The 15,412-nt window shown below is 44.1% G+C and overlaps 2 protein-coding genes across 2 annotated transcripts; one reads left to right on the top strand and one right to left on the bottom strand.

The window, feature by feature from the left end:
- Positions 1-85: 85 nt before the first annotated feature.
- On the top strand, positions 86-6,861 carry tnfsf11 (TNF superfamily member 11). Its single transcript, XM_057027347.1, has 4 exons — positions 86-901; positions 3,344-3,379; positions 5,159-5,282; positions 5,584-6,861. The coding sequence occupies exons 1-4, from the start codon at positions 701-703 to the stop codon at positions 6,021-6,023; spliced, it is 801 nt and encodes a 266-aa protein (XP_056883327.1). The 5' UTR covers positions 86-700; the 3' UTR covers positions 6,024-6,861.
- A 1,863-nt stretch (positions 6,862-8,724) lies between these two features.
- Positions 8,725-15,350, bottom strand: idh1 (isocitrate dehydrogenase (NADP(+)) 1). The gene is made up of 9 exons (XM_057028432.1): positions 15,186-15,350; positions 14,410-14,532; positions 12,059-12,350; positions 10,775-10,877; positions 10,535-10,712; positions 9,943-10,094; positions 9,730-9,870; positions 9,483-9,645; positions 8,725-9,239 (listed from the first exon to the last, which is right to left on the bottom strand). Exons 2-9 carry the CDS (start codon positions 14,529-14,531, stop codon positions 9,146-9,148), a joined length of 1,245 nt encoding a protein of 414 aa, XP_056884412.1. The 5' UTR covers position 14,532; positions 15,186-15,350; the 3' UTR covers positions 8,725-9,145.
- Between the last annotated feature and the right edge of the window lie 62 nt (positions 15,351-15,412).

Below are 15,412 nucleotides of genomic sequence, written 5' to 3'. Positions count from 1 at the left end.
CATTTAAGATTTCGTGTGCACATTTCCCCCCCTGATTACTGTTTAGTTCAAACAAATGTTTTAGTGTTTTTTTTTTATATTTATTTATTTTAAGGTGAATCAGCAATGTCAAAATTTGGGCGTGATCCGCTAACAAGTTGAAAACTATGAATGTTTAGACGTGGACTGACGCATATCTGAAGTCCGCCTACGAACTTGGCTCTCACTTTCAGGGGAGTTCTGGAACATCTCGATCGACAGATGGCGCTATAATCGACCAAAACTCTTTTTAAAGTTTCGTTGTTTTTTCTCCATCATATGAAAATGCAACATTTGGGTGAGCCCCATATTTCATCTCATATATAGTAGAAAATGCAGGTTTTTGGTACTTTTTTAAAAGGTTCCCTTTATTTGACTTTCTAAACGTTTGAACCCGGTTTTAACGTCGCGTGGGTCCGCGTGCGAAGGTGTGCGCGCGCTTGGGGAGTGGGGGTTGATCACGTGGCCTGTCCTCACCTGTCGCTGCTCTCTTTGCAGCCCTCCTTCGCTCCTTTCACGTGTCTTTTCAGAGCCTCGCTGTGATTCGCTGGGAGGGAGCGCCGCGAGCTGGCTTCGCCCGCCCACCAGCTGTTTTAGGGGTTCCCGTAAAGACTCCGCTTCCTCCAGATACGTCGAGTTCTGGATCCCGCACCTTTGGCTGAGCCACACGGAGCCGCGCGTCATGGCAACTTCCCACGGCGAGTACAGAGGCTACCTGCGCAACACCATCGACATGGAGGCCGGGCACAACCGCTTCCAGTCCGTGCAAACGTCCGACTCCACTTATCGGTCGATATTGTTCGGCACTCTGGTTGTTATGGGATTGCTCCAGGTGGCTTCCAGCATTGCGATCTTGCTACACCTGACAGGTTATCTGCAGGAGGTAAGACTCAGAGTTGTTTTCCACAGCCATCTCTTTCTCGACATCGCAGGGCCCGTATGCGTAAAGTTGTGTTTTTAAAACTTTCCTCTGTCTTTTTTTTTTTTTTTTACCTAAACACGGACTTAAGTCGGATTTTGCATTTTAAAGTCATACCTACGCATGTTTGGAATGTCATAAGGACAAAATAGATCATCCAGATGTGGTTAAAGTTAGGGTTAGGGCTCGGATTAGGAGTGGGTGGCGGGGCCGGGGGTTTGGTGTTGTGCGCCAAGTTTCTAGTGCACATTCTTTGTTGGCGCAGAAGCTTCGTCAGCAAACAGGCAGTTAAAACAGGTCTTGTTCAGTAAGAAAAAATTAAAAAAAAGACAACAACAACACAAAACTGCAAAAGGTATAGACAGAATCTGAAAAAGCGTGTAAACACACGAAAGCATCGAGACGTTTTGTTTGTAAAATGCAGATGTTTTACATCAAGTCATACTAACACTCGCCTGTGTTTACATGACGTGGTTATATTTGTCATTTATATGTGTCAAAAAAATCTAAACGCTTCAGTGTAAACAGAGCTGTTCTGAGGTTCCGAGCCGAGTATTACTGAAGAGTTGGAGAAGAGGAGGAAAAAAAAAAAACCTGTTGGTACAGTTGCAGCGGCAGCGGTTTTGTAACCAGAGTTTGAATTTGAACCGGTTAAAAAACATGAAATCAAATTCAATAAGTAGTGCTCCTGTCCAAACACACCACAGCAGGCTGGCTCTGAAAACACCCAGAAATGTTCTGTCACACACTCAGCCTGACTTTGCTCAGCCGTGGAACATGTGGGAGCGACCTTTAACTGTTTGCACAAAGTGCCATGAAAGCGCTGCTGCTTTTGTGGGGCAGAATTTGGGGGGGGTGGGGGGGGCAGTGGGGGTTCAAGACCAGGCTGTCGTCTCTGCCGTCCGTCAGGACTACACGTGCAGAGGCATCAGTAGGGAGAGATGAAAAGGATCATTCACAGCTGGAAAACCATGGTATCATTCCAGCTGTGAATGGTTTTTTAGGCCCAGGTCAGTTTTTGCCTCACCCGGTTCATGGTAGCGAGTGGAAGAGCACACTGGTGCACATCCATGCAGGCGGCTCTGTTTTCTTTTCCAGTTCCGATCTCTGTGGAGTTTCCATGTTCTTCTCATGCCCGTGTGGGTTTTTTTTCTTTTCTTTTTGTCCTGCTGGTTCTCAGACTGTAGGTTGGCCGGAGACTAAAGGGCTTCAGAATGCGGGCGAATGTGTGTCGCTCCCTTTAATTCATCACAATAATAACACACACATGCTCAGTAAATTAATCTTGTCTAACATCAACCTTGTCACACGTGTTTTCATGAAGTCAAGTGTCAAAAGAGTTTACAGCTGTGAGGTCTCATTTTTTCCCCTGTTTATAACAAATTGGTCTAAGTAAGATTAGCATGGATTTTTTAAAACTATGTGTACAGCTGCGTCTCACTTTAAGACTTAAGTTCATATTGAGCTGTTTGTGAATTTATACATAATAATAACAAAAGTTATGCAACACATTTAGCTTGGTTTTAACCATTAAACAGCAAAAAAACTTTTCTTTTTATATTTTGTAAGCCAGTTTAGCATGAAAAATGAAACTGGTATAACATTATGACCAGTAACAGACACTGGTTAAGGCTTAATCTGGGCTATTTTAGGGAACAAATCCAGATTTTGCCTTCAAACCTGATGCGTTTGAAGCACAATCAACAGGCAAAGGTTTGAGTGATGGTACAGCTCTTGTTCTTCCCTGTCTGTAGTGGTCAGTGTCTATCAAAAGTAGCCCAGGGGAGCTCCAGCGGTGAACTGGTGACGGGCTGATGGGCAGCCAAGGGTCACGGGCGGCCAACAAATGAGCTTAAATGAATAAAGACTTAAATGCTGGTTCTGTTTGGGGCTGTATAGCTGCAGCCCAGTCAGGCTGACCCCTGCCCACCTGCAGGCCTGGACCAGGGAGCAGTCAGATACATCACAGGTTGTCCAGGCGCCTGTGCCACACCTACCTGGGACCCAGATGGCACCAAGGTGCATGACAGGAAGAAGGGAAGCACAGGCAGTGAGAGGCTTGGGGCAGTGTTCTGCTGGGGCTCTGTTACTCTGTAACACCTCCCCAGGCAGTCTGACAGACCATGAGCACCTTTTATGGAAAAACTGTTCCCCAATGGAACGTCGATGGCCCTTTTGGACTCTGTTAATTTTATACATGAATTCATGGTCAATACAAGTCTTGTGGGGGAAAAAGAGATGAGTTGCCACTTACCTGAGTCTGTGATGTGTGTCAGGTGAATGCAGAGTGAAAAACTATCCCCACAAAAACCTTTCAGATATGGATAATAAGAGTAAGAATATCTGTGATAACAGAAAAGATTGTATTCTGAACTCTAACCTCATGTCCGTGCTCTCTCTCTCCAGATAGATCTGTCCATGGCCCCGCATCAACCCATTGAGGTGAGTGTGAGCGGCACCTTCTGAATGATGCACGGTTCAATTTCAGCATTTGGTTGGACTCTTCCAAGCCCAGCTTCATCTCGCCATCCAAATAAATCCCGTTTTTATAGTTCATTAAGCTAAAGTGCTGTTTCCTGCAGGAGGTGGTAAAAGAAATGACTAAAAGCAGAGTTTTCCAACCTTTTTTTTAAGCCCTCTTGCATAATAAAGGTGACAACCCAAGACAAAAACAACTATGTGACAGGAGTTATCAGTCTTGGATTTGGGGCGAGTGGAGTCTGAGATGAAGGTCGACCTCTGTGTGTGTTGTGCTTCAGTCCTCTGTTGGTGGACGGGATGAAACCTAAAATGGAAGAGACGCTTCGCTCACGCTGCCAGCCCAAGTGGTCTGAATCAGGTTTTATAGCCTCCGAGAAGTTTCACAACAACAGGCACGGAGGGCGGCGGTCAGCGGGGGGACAAGGAGGATTTAGACCTCATAAATATTTGAGGAGAAACAACGACACAGGTTAAACACACAATCGTCTGCCTCCACTGCATAATGAGTTATAAATCAAACTGCAAACACACTCTCGTTCTCCAAGGGGCTCTTGGAATCACTTCTGTAAACACTGCGCTGCGACAGAGGACGTGTGCTTCTACTTTGGGTCCTTAAGCGGCTCAGACTGAAGTCTGTCTTGGATCCACATCAGATTCTGGTCACTTGGCTGCAGTGAGATCACGCCGTTAGAGGCCGTGCGCTCTCGGCACAGCAGTAAACCACTCAAGGTTTTCAAGAGGAAACTGTGAATACTGTAAGCAGGAAAACAGCTTAAAAAAAACAGAATGTGTAAGAAAAACAAAGCGCAACTGGCATCCCACGGAATTGTGTGGTAAAGAAACCACACCAGCATTGCAGAGGAGATCATGCTAGCGACAGCTCTGGGTACGGTGCCAGCTATCATAAACGGAAAATTGACTCCTCTTTTACGCTATCTGGAAGGTCCCATCGAAAAACCGCCTATTGCTCGTATTCACTGCGTCACATTGAGGTTCATTGAGGACAAAAAGCCCCCCCAAAAAACATTAGACTGATGTTTGTGACCAACTTTGGGGACCACACGGTGCTTTTTAACAGCCTCCCTTCACCGTCTGATGCCTGGGTGCAGGTTTGAGAGGCCCGATCTGGCATCTTCGCTGTCGTCAGATGCAGTTGGGGAAAAACCAAAACAACACAATCTTCATCTGACACTTGTTTAGGGTCGCCTTCACGTCCTGGATTCACAGCACAGCTGTTTCTAGACATGCCAGTAATGTTGACCCTTTTATTTCTGGTGTGTCGATCGACGCCTGTTCTTCCAGATCTGGACAACAGCGCTGTTGTTGTTGTTGAGGGCTGATGAGTTATAGAGCCTCTCAGTCATCCAGGTGGAAGAACTCTTCCCTTTGGCTTAAAATAGGCCAACAAGCCTCCCTTGTGGGTCCTTGGAGACTGTTCATTCTCATCCAAGAGGCTTCATCAGCTCTAACCGAGCCATTATCTCGCGTTTCGCTGATTCTTTCATTTTCCTCTGCCTGCAGCAAAGGTTTTCATCAGTTCCTTGTAAAGCTGTCAAAGTTGGTTGCCTTGTGTATCTTCTTTATTCTGTGTCTGCACACGTATCCCCAGCACATAGTGTGTGTGGGCTTTTTAAACAGCGGCTGTTTTCGTGTCGGTGAATGTCTAGTTCAAGGAATCTGCACTAAGCTGCACTCTGTACGTTACACGACTCCTTAACGCTTCTTTCTTGTCTTCTACAGGAGGTTCAGATAGAGCCTGTGCTTAACGCACTGAAGGACAACCGTAAAAGACGATGCAAGACTTCCAGAGAAAGTCTGCCGTCGGCTCATCTGCCCATCACAACACATCAAATGTACTCAAAGAGTGAGTCCAGCTTTACTTATCACCAGTAATCCTCACCTCAGCTTTTTTAATGCACAGTCTGAATATTTGTAAATGTAATAATTCCAAATTAGGAGAAAGGTTCACTGTTTGGAAGAAATTCTAAAGGATTAAGCACAAATACTCAGTGGTGAAGATATTTCTTTTCCTGAGTCATTTTTAAACTAATGGGCAGCTGTGGCCCAGGTGCTGGATTGCTCAGTCATTGGTGCTTATCAGCTGAACACCCTGAGCCCTGAATCGCTCCTGAAGCTCTTTGCTGTGTCTTGTTTGAACCATGCAGAGGGCGAACCCAATGCTGTTACCATCATTTGGGACCAGGTGCACGGATATCGCCACCACATGGGTTACCAGAAGGGCAAGCTGTTGGTGATGGAGTCTGGTTTCTACTACGTTTACGCCAAGACTTGCTTCCGATACTACAAATACCTTCCAGAGGACAGCATTCAGGTTGCCGTCCCGACTGTGGACGTTAGTAACACACAGCTGATCCAGTACATCTTCCATGAGAGCATCAAACAGAACAGCAAGGCTGTGGTACTGATGAAGACGGGCAGCACCATGCGCTGGAACAACGCCAGTTATAACATGTACTGCGCCCAGCAGGGCCGAGGGGTCCACCTGGAAAAGGGCGATGCCTTGTTTGTCAATGTATCCAATGCTTGGATGTTAGACCCAGAGGGCGAAGGCACATATTTTGGGGCCATAAAGTTGGGTAACTGAAGCGAAACGCGAGGGGCTGACATGCTACTGAGCTAACATTATTTTCATGCCAAAGAACAACTGCTATTGATTGTATTGATACGTCAGCATTTTTTTTTGTACACACAGGCCTCCATTCCATCCATAATAGCACTGGAGTGTGTATAAGGTATTGAGGTTTGTGTTAGGGGACGTTACAGCAGTGAGGCCGATTCAAGCCGGACAAAGGAGTTCTGTGATGTGGAAATACATCACAAGATGATGCTACTAAAGCGAACAAGGTGCATCCTGTAAGTCATACAGAGGAACGACAAGGCTCCTGATGGTGTACGTGTGTGATTCTAAAGAAGCAGTGATGTCGGTTTTATTTCGATGGAGCGACGCAGATAGCTGGACTGTCTGGCCGTACATGACACGATTAGACACCCGTCTTCTTTAACTTCAGGAACCAAGCTGAGTTTGGTTCTTTATTAATTTAAAAATTCCTTCTTTTTTTTCATTTGGCTCATCACTGAGGTAAATGAGGAATATGCACTAAATATTTATTAGCTTCAGATGTACAGAGGCGGGTCATTGTAAGTGACCTTTCAGCTGTAAAATAAAATCACATTTTATGTCTATATGACAGACTTTATACAGCACTTATAGTAGACATGCTTTTTGTTATTAAAACTGACTCCATCTTAAAATTCATATTTATCTATATTTTGACAATTGTATGTGCACTTGCTTTGCAAAAGCGATACGAACATATTGTTCTCCAAGAGTGTAGTATCCTCATAACATCACAATGTAAAGTTGTCTTTTCTACCTGTTTTATTTATGTATGTTTTAATAAAATGTACTTTTGTAACAGCGATTCACGTGTATTTCTAAGCAGCTCAGCCAAGAAAGTTGACTTTTAGAAGATTAGCTGACAGTCAGGGTGAGCACAATTGAAGGTTTCATCATTTAACACCACTGTTGTGACAGGATCAAGTCAGCCTGTGTCTTTGTAATGCTGTAACCAAAGACTGTATAGAAACACAGCTGCCTCACAACGGGTGTGAGACGCAGTTTAGACAAGAAATGAGTTAAACCCTGTGACCCCTGCAACCAAAGAAGCTTTGGTTTTCTGACAAAATCATGAAAATCCAGTTGCTCTGGATAAATGCACTGAGCTACTATGAGCTGGATGATTGGGAGGATCACCACCAAAATGCAGGAACAACCTGGCTTGTGAATATACTTTTTTTTTTTAAAAAACAACCCCATACTCTATATGTGAACCAACACCTGGAACAGATCCACCAGAAAGCTCAATATTCTGGTATTGAAGGATGCGCAGAAAAGATCAGTTTTGTCCAACTAAAGGACAATAACCTGCTGTTGCACAACATGGAATCTGCTGTCAGACTGAGCCAAAGGCAAAAAGACTTGTTTTTTTGAGTTTGGATTTGAATCAATAAAAAACTGAAACGTGCAACTGAATGTTGAGGTTTTGATGTTGAAATACAGCATCATAATTGCAGCTTCAGACAGGAATTTCTTTTAAAGGCACTATTTATTTTCAGGTTTTATTTCCACATATTATTTTCGTAGTTTAAAGCCAACAGGCAACACAAATCCTTTCTTCAGTTTGTGCTTTCTGATGATGCACAGTCCCTGGATCCTAATGAGCTTATTGACGTACGTTGTCGCCACATAGTGGTCAAGATGTGAACTACACCCAGTTGTGGCCCGGCTGCATTTAAATGCACAAGAATGTTTTAAAAATATATATATATATTTCAAATCCAGAAATGGCGGCAGCTTGCAGAGGGTATCTAATTATTCTCATCATATTAATGTAAATGCATTCTTAAACATTTTTTTTCTTTCACAGGCAGCATTCTTATTACCTAAATGCAAAAAGATTTTGAATGTGACCCATCATTTGTTAATAGTGTTGGTTGGGTGAATTACTTCTTAACCAGCAGTGTAATTAGTGCATTCTTGAAAACCTACAGTACAAAAGCAATCTGACCTGTAATAAACTGCTGACCCATGAATAACAGCCAACCTCTGCTGGGATAAGTTTATATGAGGTGGTGTATTCGTGTGGCTCAAGGCTTGTTCTCACCTCCTTTAACGGGGTGATGCCTCTGCAGACAGACCCTCACTCTAGCTCCGAGGACTGTGGGTGGGGCTCAGGATCCCTGGCCCCGTTGTCTTCTCCCTAATGCTGCCGACACGTGCTGCCACCCTGCCTAACTCATGGGTTCTGTTAGCACCGGCCCAAAGCCAGCGCCTCCACCTCCACCTGGTATGATGTGCTGAAACTTCAACATCTTTCGCTTTCCCCACAAAACTGCGGCTTTAATTGTTTGCAGGCTTCTTTTGTAGCCTTTTCCAGCTTTGACATTTTTGAACAGAATAACCCCCCCCCCCCCCCCCCCCCCCCAGTGAACACTGAGGTAGCGTTGACTCAGTTATGAGGAATTTATTCATGATTCATGATTTTGAACACCTTTTCTGCAGCACCACAACAAACAGTGACCATCTCTTAGTAGCTGCTTATATAAATGTGTTGCGACTGCAGATAAGAGTTCTCATCTAGTTTGACTCTTCTACGCTCAAGTCACAACGGCTGAAAGGACCGACCATCGGACTGTGTCCTGTTGCAGACTCACCACAGCCTCTTCACCCATGAATCAACCACAGTTCATCATTTCATGAGTGAAAAACATAAAAGGAATCAGCGCAGTCTCAAAAACATTTATTAGGAACTTTTAAAACAGTCAAACACCACGTCTGACTGTTGTTTGAATACTTTTATTAAATCTTTTTTATTGAATGTGTAAGAATACAGTATATGTACAGTAGTAAGGTAAGAGCAGCTGGAATGTAGTGTTAAAGTAGACTAAGTGCAACATAATTTTTGGGTTGGTAAATTGGGTCACTAAGGTGTCAAGTGATTCTCCTGCAGTTTATCTTGTGGATTTCTGCTGTTACAGTTGTGGTTGTCCATTAAGAATGTGAAATCACTAACCGGACTAGATAAGAAATGGCTTTAATCCATAATTCCAGAAGCCGCTGAGCACATTGCGCCCCGCGCTCTGGTGTTACTTCGGTTGTTTCGCCGATGTCTGACTTTAAATGTGTTTCTTAGTGAAACTGTGACATCATAACTTGGGCTGAACCGTCAGCTTCATCTTGAGGTTTTCCGCCAACTTATCCAGGAACTCAAAAGTGTTTAGGTAGTCAGCGCGGCTCACGCTGCAAAAAGAGAACAAGAGAGTGTTCAGCATACCTGTCCTTTAATCCCTCTCCTACTGCTTTCTGTCTGTGTGTGTGTGTGTGTGTGTGTGTGTGTGTCTCGCCTGGTAAATACAAGTGAGCTACATAGATACAGCATGGCGAGATTAGACCAAGATGACTACAGTTCCATCCCTTACTACCAATTATTAGATCACAACGGAATCATCTGTAATCTGGCAATGAAGCGTTCAAATAACTTACTGAGCCAGGCCTTTGATGCAGATAGCCAAATCCTTAGTCATGAACCCAGCCTCGATGGTCTCGATGCACACTGCTTCAAGCGCCTCGCAGAAGGTTTTCAGCTCTGCGTTGTTGTCCAGCTTTGCTCGGTGCAGCAGGCCGCGCGTCCAGGCAAAGATGGAGGCTGTGAAACATCAAGATTCAAGATCAGGTCAGACATATTGTGTAAAGATACAGATGTTTGGTAGGGATATGCATGATCTTAGACCTATGGGATTGGTGGAAGTCTCCTTCCCCTCTTGGTGTTGTCTGTAGTGACGGGTCACGGTGCCGTGGGCGGCCTCAGACTCCACTGTGCGTCCATCAGGACACACCAGCACACTCGTCATCATACCCAGGGAGCCGTAGCCTGGGGCGCAAAAGAACATCTGTAAGCTGTGGACGCACATCTTACAGTGCACCCACCTGTGTGTGCACCAACCTTGTGCCACAGAGTCAGACTGCACGTCCCCGTCATAGTTTTTGCAGGCCCAAATGAAGCCGCCATCAGATTTCATAGCCTGGGCCACCATGTCGTCAATCAGGCGATGCTCATACCAGATGCCTCGGTCCTTAAACTTACTGATGTATTCTCTGAGGACAAAAGAGCCAAAAACACGTCCTCACTTCACTTTTCACTCACGTCACACAGTGTATTCAGTCGGGCGAGATCGCCTGGGGGGGCTTTACAGAAACCCAGAGCCTGCAGGAAAAACCCGCTTTTAACAACCTTGAATATGGCCGGGCTCATTAGGGTGATCGTCCCGCTGCTGGCCACCTGGCTAAAGGAGGAAGAGAAGAGATACGGCGGGGGGAGGAAGGACAGGAAAAAAAGGCAAAGAAAAAAAACACACACACACACAAAACACACGAGAGACGTGCAATCACACACTGGGATGATGATTTGATCTCCACGAAGGGTGAGACCTGATTGGGAGTTGCACCATCATGCTGATCCTTAGAACATGATCAGGTGCTTCTCTGACGGGTGAGTGAGAACAGAAGAAACGGATAATACGGGGGCAAGTCCTTACTTCTCATAGATTTCCTGGAAGATGTCTTTGAAGCGACCGTCATACTTCTTCAGAATGGTGTTCTTAGTGCTGAGGTACAGGGGCCAGCCTTTGCTCAGAGCCATCTGGAAGGAGCTATGAGCAAAGTCCTGGATAGACTTATCTGTGTTGTACATCCCCATGGCAACCCCACCGGTACCTACAAACACAGACACATGCCTGTAAACGTGTATGTGTGTGTGAGTGTGTGTGCATGTTTACCTTTAAACTCATGAATGGTATATTTAACTGGCGTTCCGGATGCAGGAGTGTAGATCATCTCCACTTTCCCATCCCCAGGAACCACAAAGTCTGTGGCTTTATACTGTGGAAGCAGAATCAGAAATGTAGGTTTGATGGTGGACAAGAACAGGAGTGTTTGAGCTGAATAAATAGGAATCATTCAAAGCTGCATCACTGTTAAGAATCCTGTGTTAGGAGGCTGCAGAGGCAGCACCCGAGGAGCTGAGGCTCTGCACGAGTGCAGCTTCCACAGTTGTTTAGAAGTCACCCAGAAAGAAATCAGTAAAGTTTTATTCAATAACAAGGTCAAGCTAGTAAACTTTTGAATAATATTCTGTTAATGTTTGTAGAATATGCTGCACAGTTACCAAAGAATGCCTGCCACATAAATTATTGTCTCTGAGAAGAATTCATATCTGCATTCTAGTATTTCAGGTTATTCAGGACAGGTTATTCGGAGAAATTCCATTTCCAGGGCCTCCAAAGTATTTGGACAGCCATCCAGCAAGAGGCGGAGGGATGTTTGAATTATGATCCCATTTCCCAAAACAAATTAAGTGGGTCATACACCCAAAATGGATGCTGAACCCCCGAGTTAAAATTAAATGGAGGCCATCACGAAGCACATCAGCTCCGTCAGAGACACCCAGCTGCCCAGTCAGGAAGCCTCATTGCTGGGGTGTAACAGAACCCACATTACGCAATGTAATCCATGCACAAAGCTTGAGGGGAGTCCTTGGACATTGACCTCATTCATAAATCAGGTTGTTTGGAACGTTAGCCTCTCGTAGCTTTCTCTTTACTCGGTTAAAAGTGGCACGCTGACCTCTGAACTCATGTCAGGAAAGATAAACATCGGTTATCCCTTGGAAACGAAGCACTCCGTCTCTCCGATCTAGTTTCTTCTGCTGCTCTGCATAACAACAAAGGCGAGCGTGCACTCATTAACGCCTCTCCCTCAGAGAACAGTGTGTCCCGCTCTGGCCAGCATCACCATGTGGAGCTAGTGTGCCTGACCGTAGAGGCAGCCTGGCCACTGCCTTATCTTCAGGTCTACTTATGGCTCTCCATTTAGGAAGCTGGGAAAACTTTAATGGGGCACCAGAGAACAAAAAGAAATGAGGGATTCTAACCAAATTTGCAACCTGACTGAATTGTGCACTGCAAAACTATGACATCACCTGTGGATGTCCTTTCAATCCTGAAACAGAGGTGTTGGATTAGATTCATATTTAGGCCAGTGGCCAGCATCAAACCCTTTACCTGATCTCCGTGGGCATGCCTGCCGATGATGATTGGCTTGGTCCAGCCAGGAACCAAGCGGGGAATGTTCTTGCAGATGATGGCTTCCCGAAACACCGTGCCTCCCAGGATGTTACGGATGGTGCCGTTGGGTGAACGCCACATCTGCTTCAGCTTGAACTCCTCCACGCGCTTTTCATCTGGAGTGATGGTGGCGCACTTAATGCCCACACTATATCGCTGCACTGCTTCCGCTGCGTCAACGGTCACCTGGTCGTCAGTGGCGTCACGGTTTTCAATTCCAAGGTCAAAACTTTCCCCGACAATGGTGAGAAGAAAGCCCAAACATTTCATTGATTACATGGAGGAAATAGAAAATAACTCTGTGTTTGTTTGACAATGAGCAGTATCTTAGTTTCAGTGTAGCCCAAACTCAGTTTTCTCTATATATCTATACTGTATATTTAAATGATGGCTGAAAATTTCATTTTTCTATTAAGCTCCGCTTATTCACAATGAAGATCATGAGCACTCGTCCTGAAGGAGGGGAGAAGCCTCTGAAGCAAGAATACGCCCTGACTGATCAGTTTCACCACGGAACACACTCACACCCAGGGGCATTTAGCTTCTGCACTCAGCCTGATGTGAGTTTGTTCTGTACTGTGAGTGGAAACTGGAGTAGCAACAGAAGCCCCACAGAAGTACGCAGAAACTCCACAGAGAAAGGACTAAACCCGAACCATAACCCCATATCATGTGAACCTCTGATCAAAGCTCCTGTTAATGTGATAAAGTTACGTCAAGAAATGCTATTTTCAATATTTTAAGCAATATCATGGGATTATTCTTGTTTTATGTCACTATAGAGGGAAAGGGGGGAAGCAGCAACTAGCAAAAGAAGGGGAATGGCAGGATATTTGAACTCCTGGGTGGCTGCCAACAAGGAGTCTCTAATCTCGTCCGAACAATCAGCAGACACGGGATCCTCTAACAGTTGCCTAGCACCCAGAAAATGAAACAGCTGATAAAGCAGAAGACAAGAAGAACAATAACAAGTGTTCTCAGGTCCACATGTCCATCAGAAATTGCAGGGTTGTTTGGTGTGAATGTTAAGCTCAACTACCAAGTTACCGGTAATTACCGTTTCAGGTGCTCTGTAATCGTATGATGTCGCAGGAGTACTAGTAGTTCTGGCGTGGTTTTGTGATCTGGCTCAGTGGAGCAACGCTTCAGAAATGCATCGAGGGGGGGGGGGATGTGCCACAGATGCTTTCAATGGAAATCGGAGGTTTAAGTGCCTAATCTAAATATCACTAGAAGTCTGTAGATAGATCTCAAGATAACAGTGTGTGCATGACGGCCCTGGAATCTCACAGAACTGGAAGTCTGTTGTATGGAAGAATGGATCCCTCAAACAAGAACAGAAAGACTTTTGTTTGGCTAAAAAAAAGGGTTTACAAGCCGTGATACTGGCCAAAGACGTGCCACTGGTACTAACTACGCAAGGTAGCCAAACTCCGCAGAAGGCTCTTTTCTTTTTTGCTACTTTGAAACTTAGATATAAAAGATTTTTTTTTTTTTTTTAAATTGATTTGGTTTAAAATAGAACAGGAAATGTGTCATCTTTAAGCCTTTTGGAGATTATTTCACCTTTACCCTGCTTAAATGTTTACAATGACAGATATTCTGAGCGGGGGAGTTTGGAGTTTTACGGTTCAAAATTACATTCATAAGACCACATTTAGTGTGGTGGTGATCACTGACGTGGTCTTCAGTTGGTTTTTCCTGATCAATGACATAACCAACAAAGATGAACCCAAAAGTAATTATTACACCTTTAAACCTGTAAAGTTGGTCGTGCAATAGATCATTGACCTTTAGGTAAATAGAAAAAAAGGCATCAACCTGATAAAAGAAGACTAAAGTTCAGAAATTTGACAACCTGTCAGAACTCAATAGTGAAGTTTTAGCTTGGTTTAGTGTGGAGGACAGTAACACAGTGACTTATTTCAGTCACCATAACTATGAAGGAAATGGCACCAAGCAGAAGCTTTCTGAAAGTCATCAACAAAATTGATATAAAAAACAAACGGAATGAATTAATTATGGTTATTATGATTCTGACTAACATATGTACCGACTTTCCCAGTCCTACATAAACCTCCATTTTAAATAGATGCAATGGCATTTTATAAGACCTGTGTGATGCGCCAGAAGAGTAATTCTGCGTGTTGTATCATGTCTTTGCGTCTGAAGTCTAAATGACCTGTAAACTACCAAATCTGGCAGATATTCTAAGGAGCAGGGAAGCGACATAAAAAGAGAAAACTGAGTTTGAGAGGTTTATGATGAACAGCTGAAGGTGTGTTCACCTGTGCAGGTCCAGTTCCAGGTACGGGAAGATAAGCTTCTCTTTAATGAGTTCCCAGATAACTCGAGTCATTTCATCTCCCTGCATCTCCACAGCTGAGCCGGCCTTTATCTTCTGAGACATCCTATAGTTTAATGGTTGACAAATAATCATATTTTTTTTAAAAAACAAAAAAAACAAACATTAAAAACCATACCTTTATCCTCATAAATATTATACATTTAAACTTTATTAATGTTACACTGTTTTCAGTCAGACCTTGCTAATGGTGGTGGTGTGTGCAGCGCATTACTTCATTATTACATATGTTACAAACATAAACGCCCGTCACAAAGAGCCCGTATGTCCGCGATTTCTACACAAGGCTTTCTTTGTTAACACCGTTATTTCATAATCAAGTCGTTGTAACTCCCGAGTCATTAAATTAACTACGATTAAAGGACCCAGAGCACCATAAAGCGTAAAAGTTATGCATAAGCCCCATCATAAGCACCCAGGCGGAGACATGAGCACTTAAACCGGATTCACCTCTGTCCCACATCCCCGCCCAGACCCGGAGAGGGCTGAGATCAACTATATATGACAATAAAATCTGACATGTGTCGGGAAACGATCCTTTGCAGAAATAATTTTCAAGTAATACTGGAATTAAACCAGAAAAAAAACCCATATATATATATATTTAAACACAAAGATAATGTTAATATCGAATGAAGGAAAACATGACACTTTACTAGATTGCGTTTGTGCAGTGAAGACGACTTGCGAAATACCGACCTTAGTTTAGGTGAGCAATCAGCGAAGGAAAAATTAAAAATACGTTCTGCTCCTTCTGACAAGCACTGAAATGAATTACTCTGGTTACTCTGGTTTCTGCTCGTCTTCTTCGCCTGTTTCTGCTGCACCTTCTGTTCCTGCCACGATTGAGACCTGCGCCCAATTAGAAAATAAAATAATGCTGCCACCTACTGTACTGGAGTGTGAAAGACTAGATTCTAGAAATC

The sequence above is a fragment of the Takifugu flavidus genome, chromosome 1, assembly GCF_003711565.1.
Source record: "Takifugu flavidus isolate HTHZ2018 chromosome 1, ASM371156v2, whole genome shotgun sequence".
Lineage (NCBI taxonomy): Eukaryota > Metazoa > Chordata > Actinopteri > Tetraodontiformes > Tetraodontidae > Takifugu > Takifugu flavidus.
Note: the sequence above shows the minus strand (reverse complement) of the source record. Positions and strands in the feature narration are given on the sequence as shown.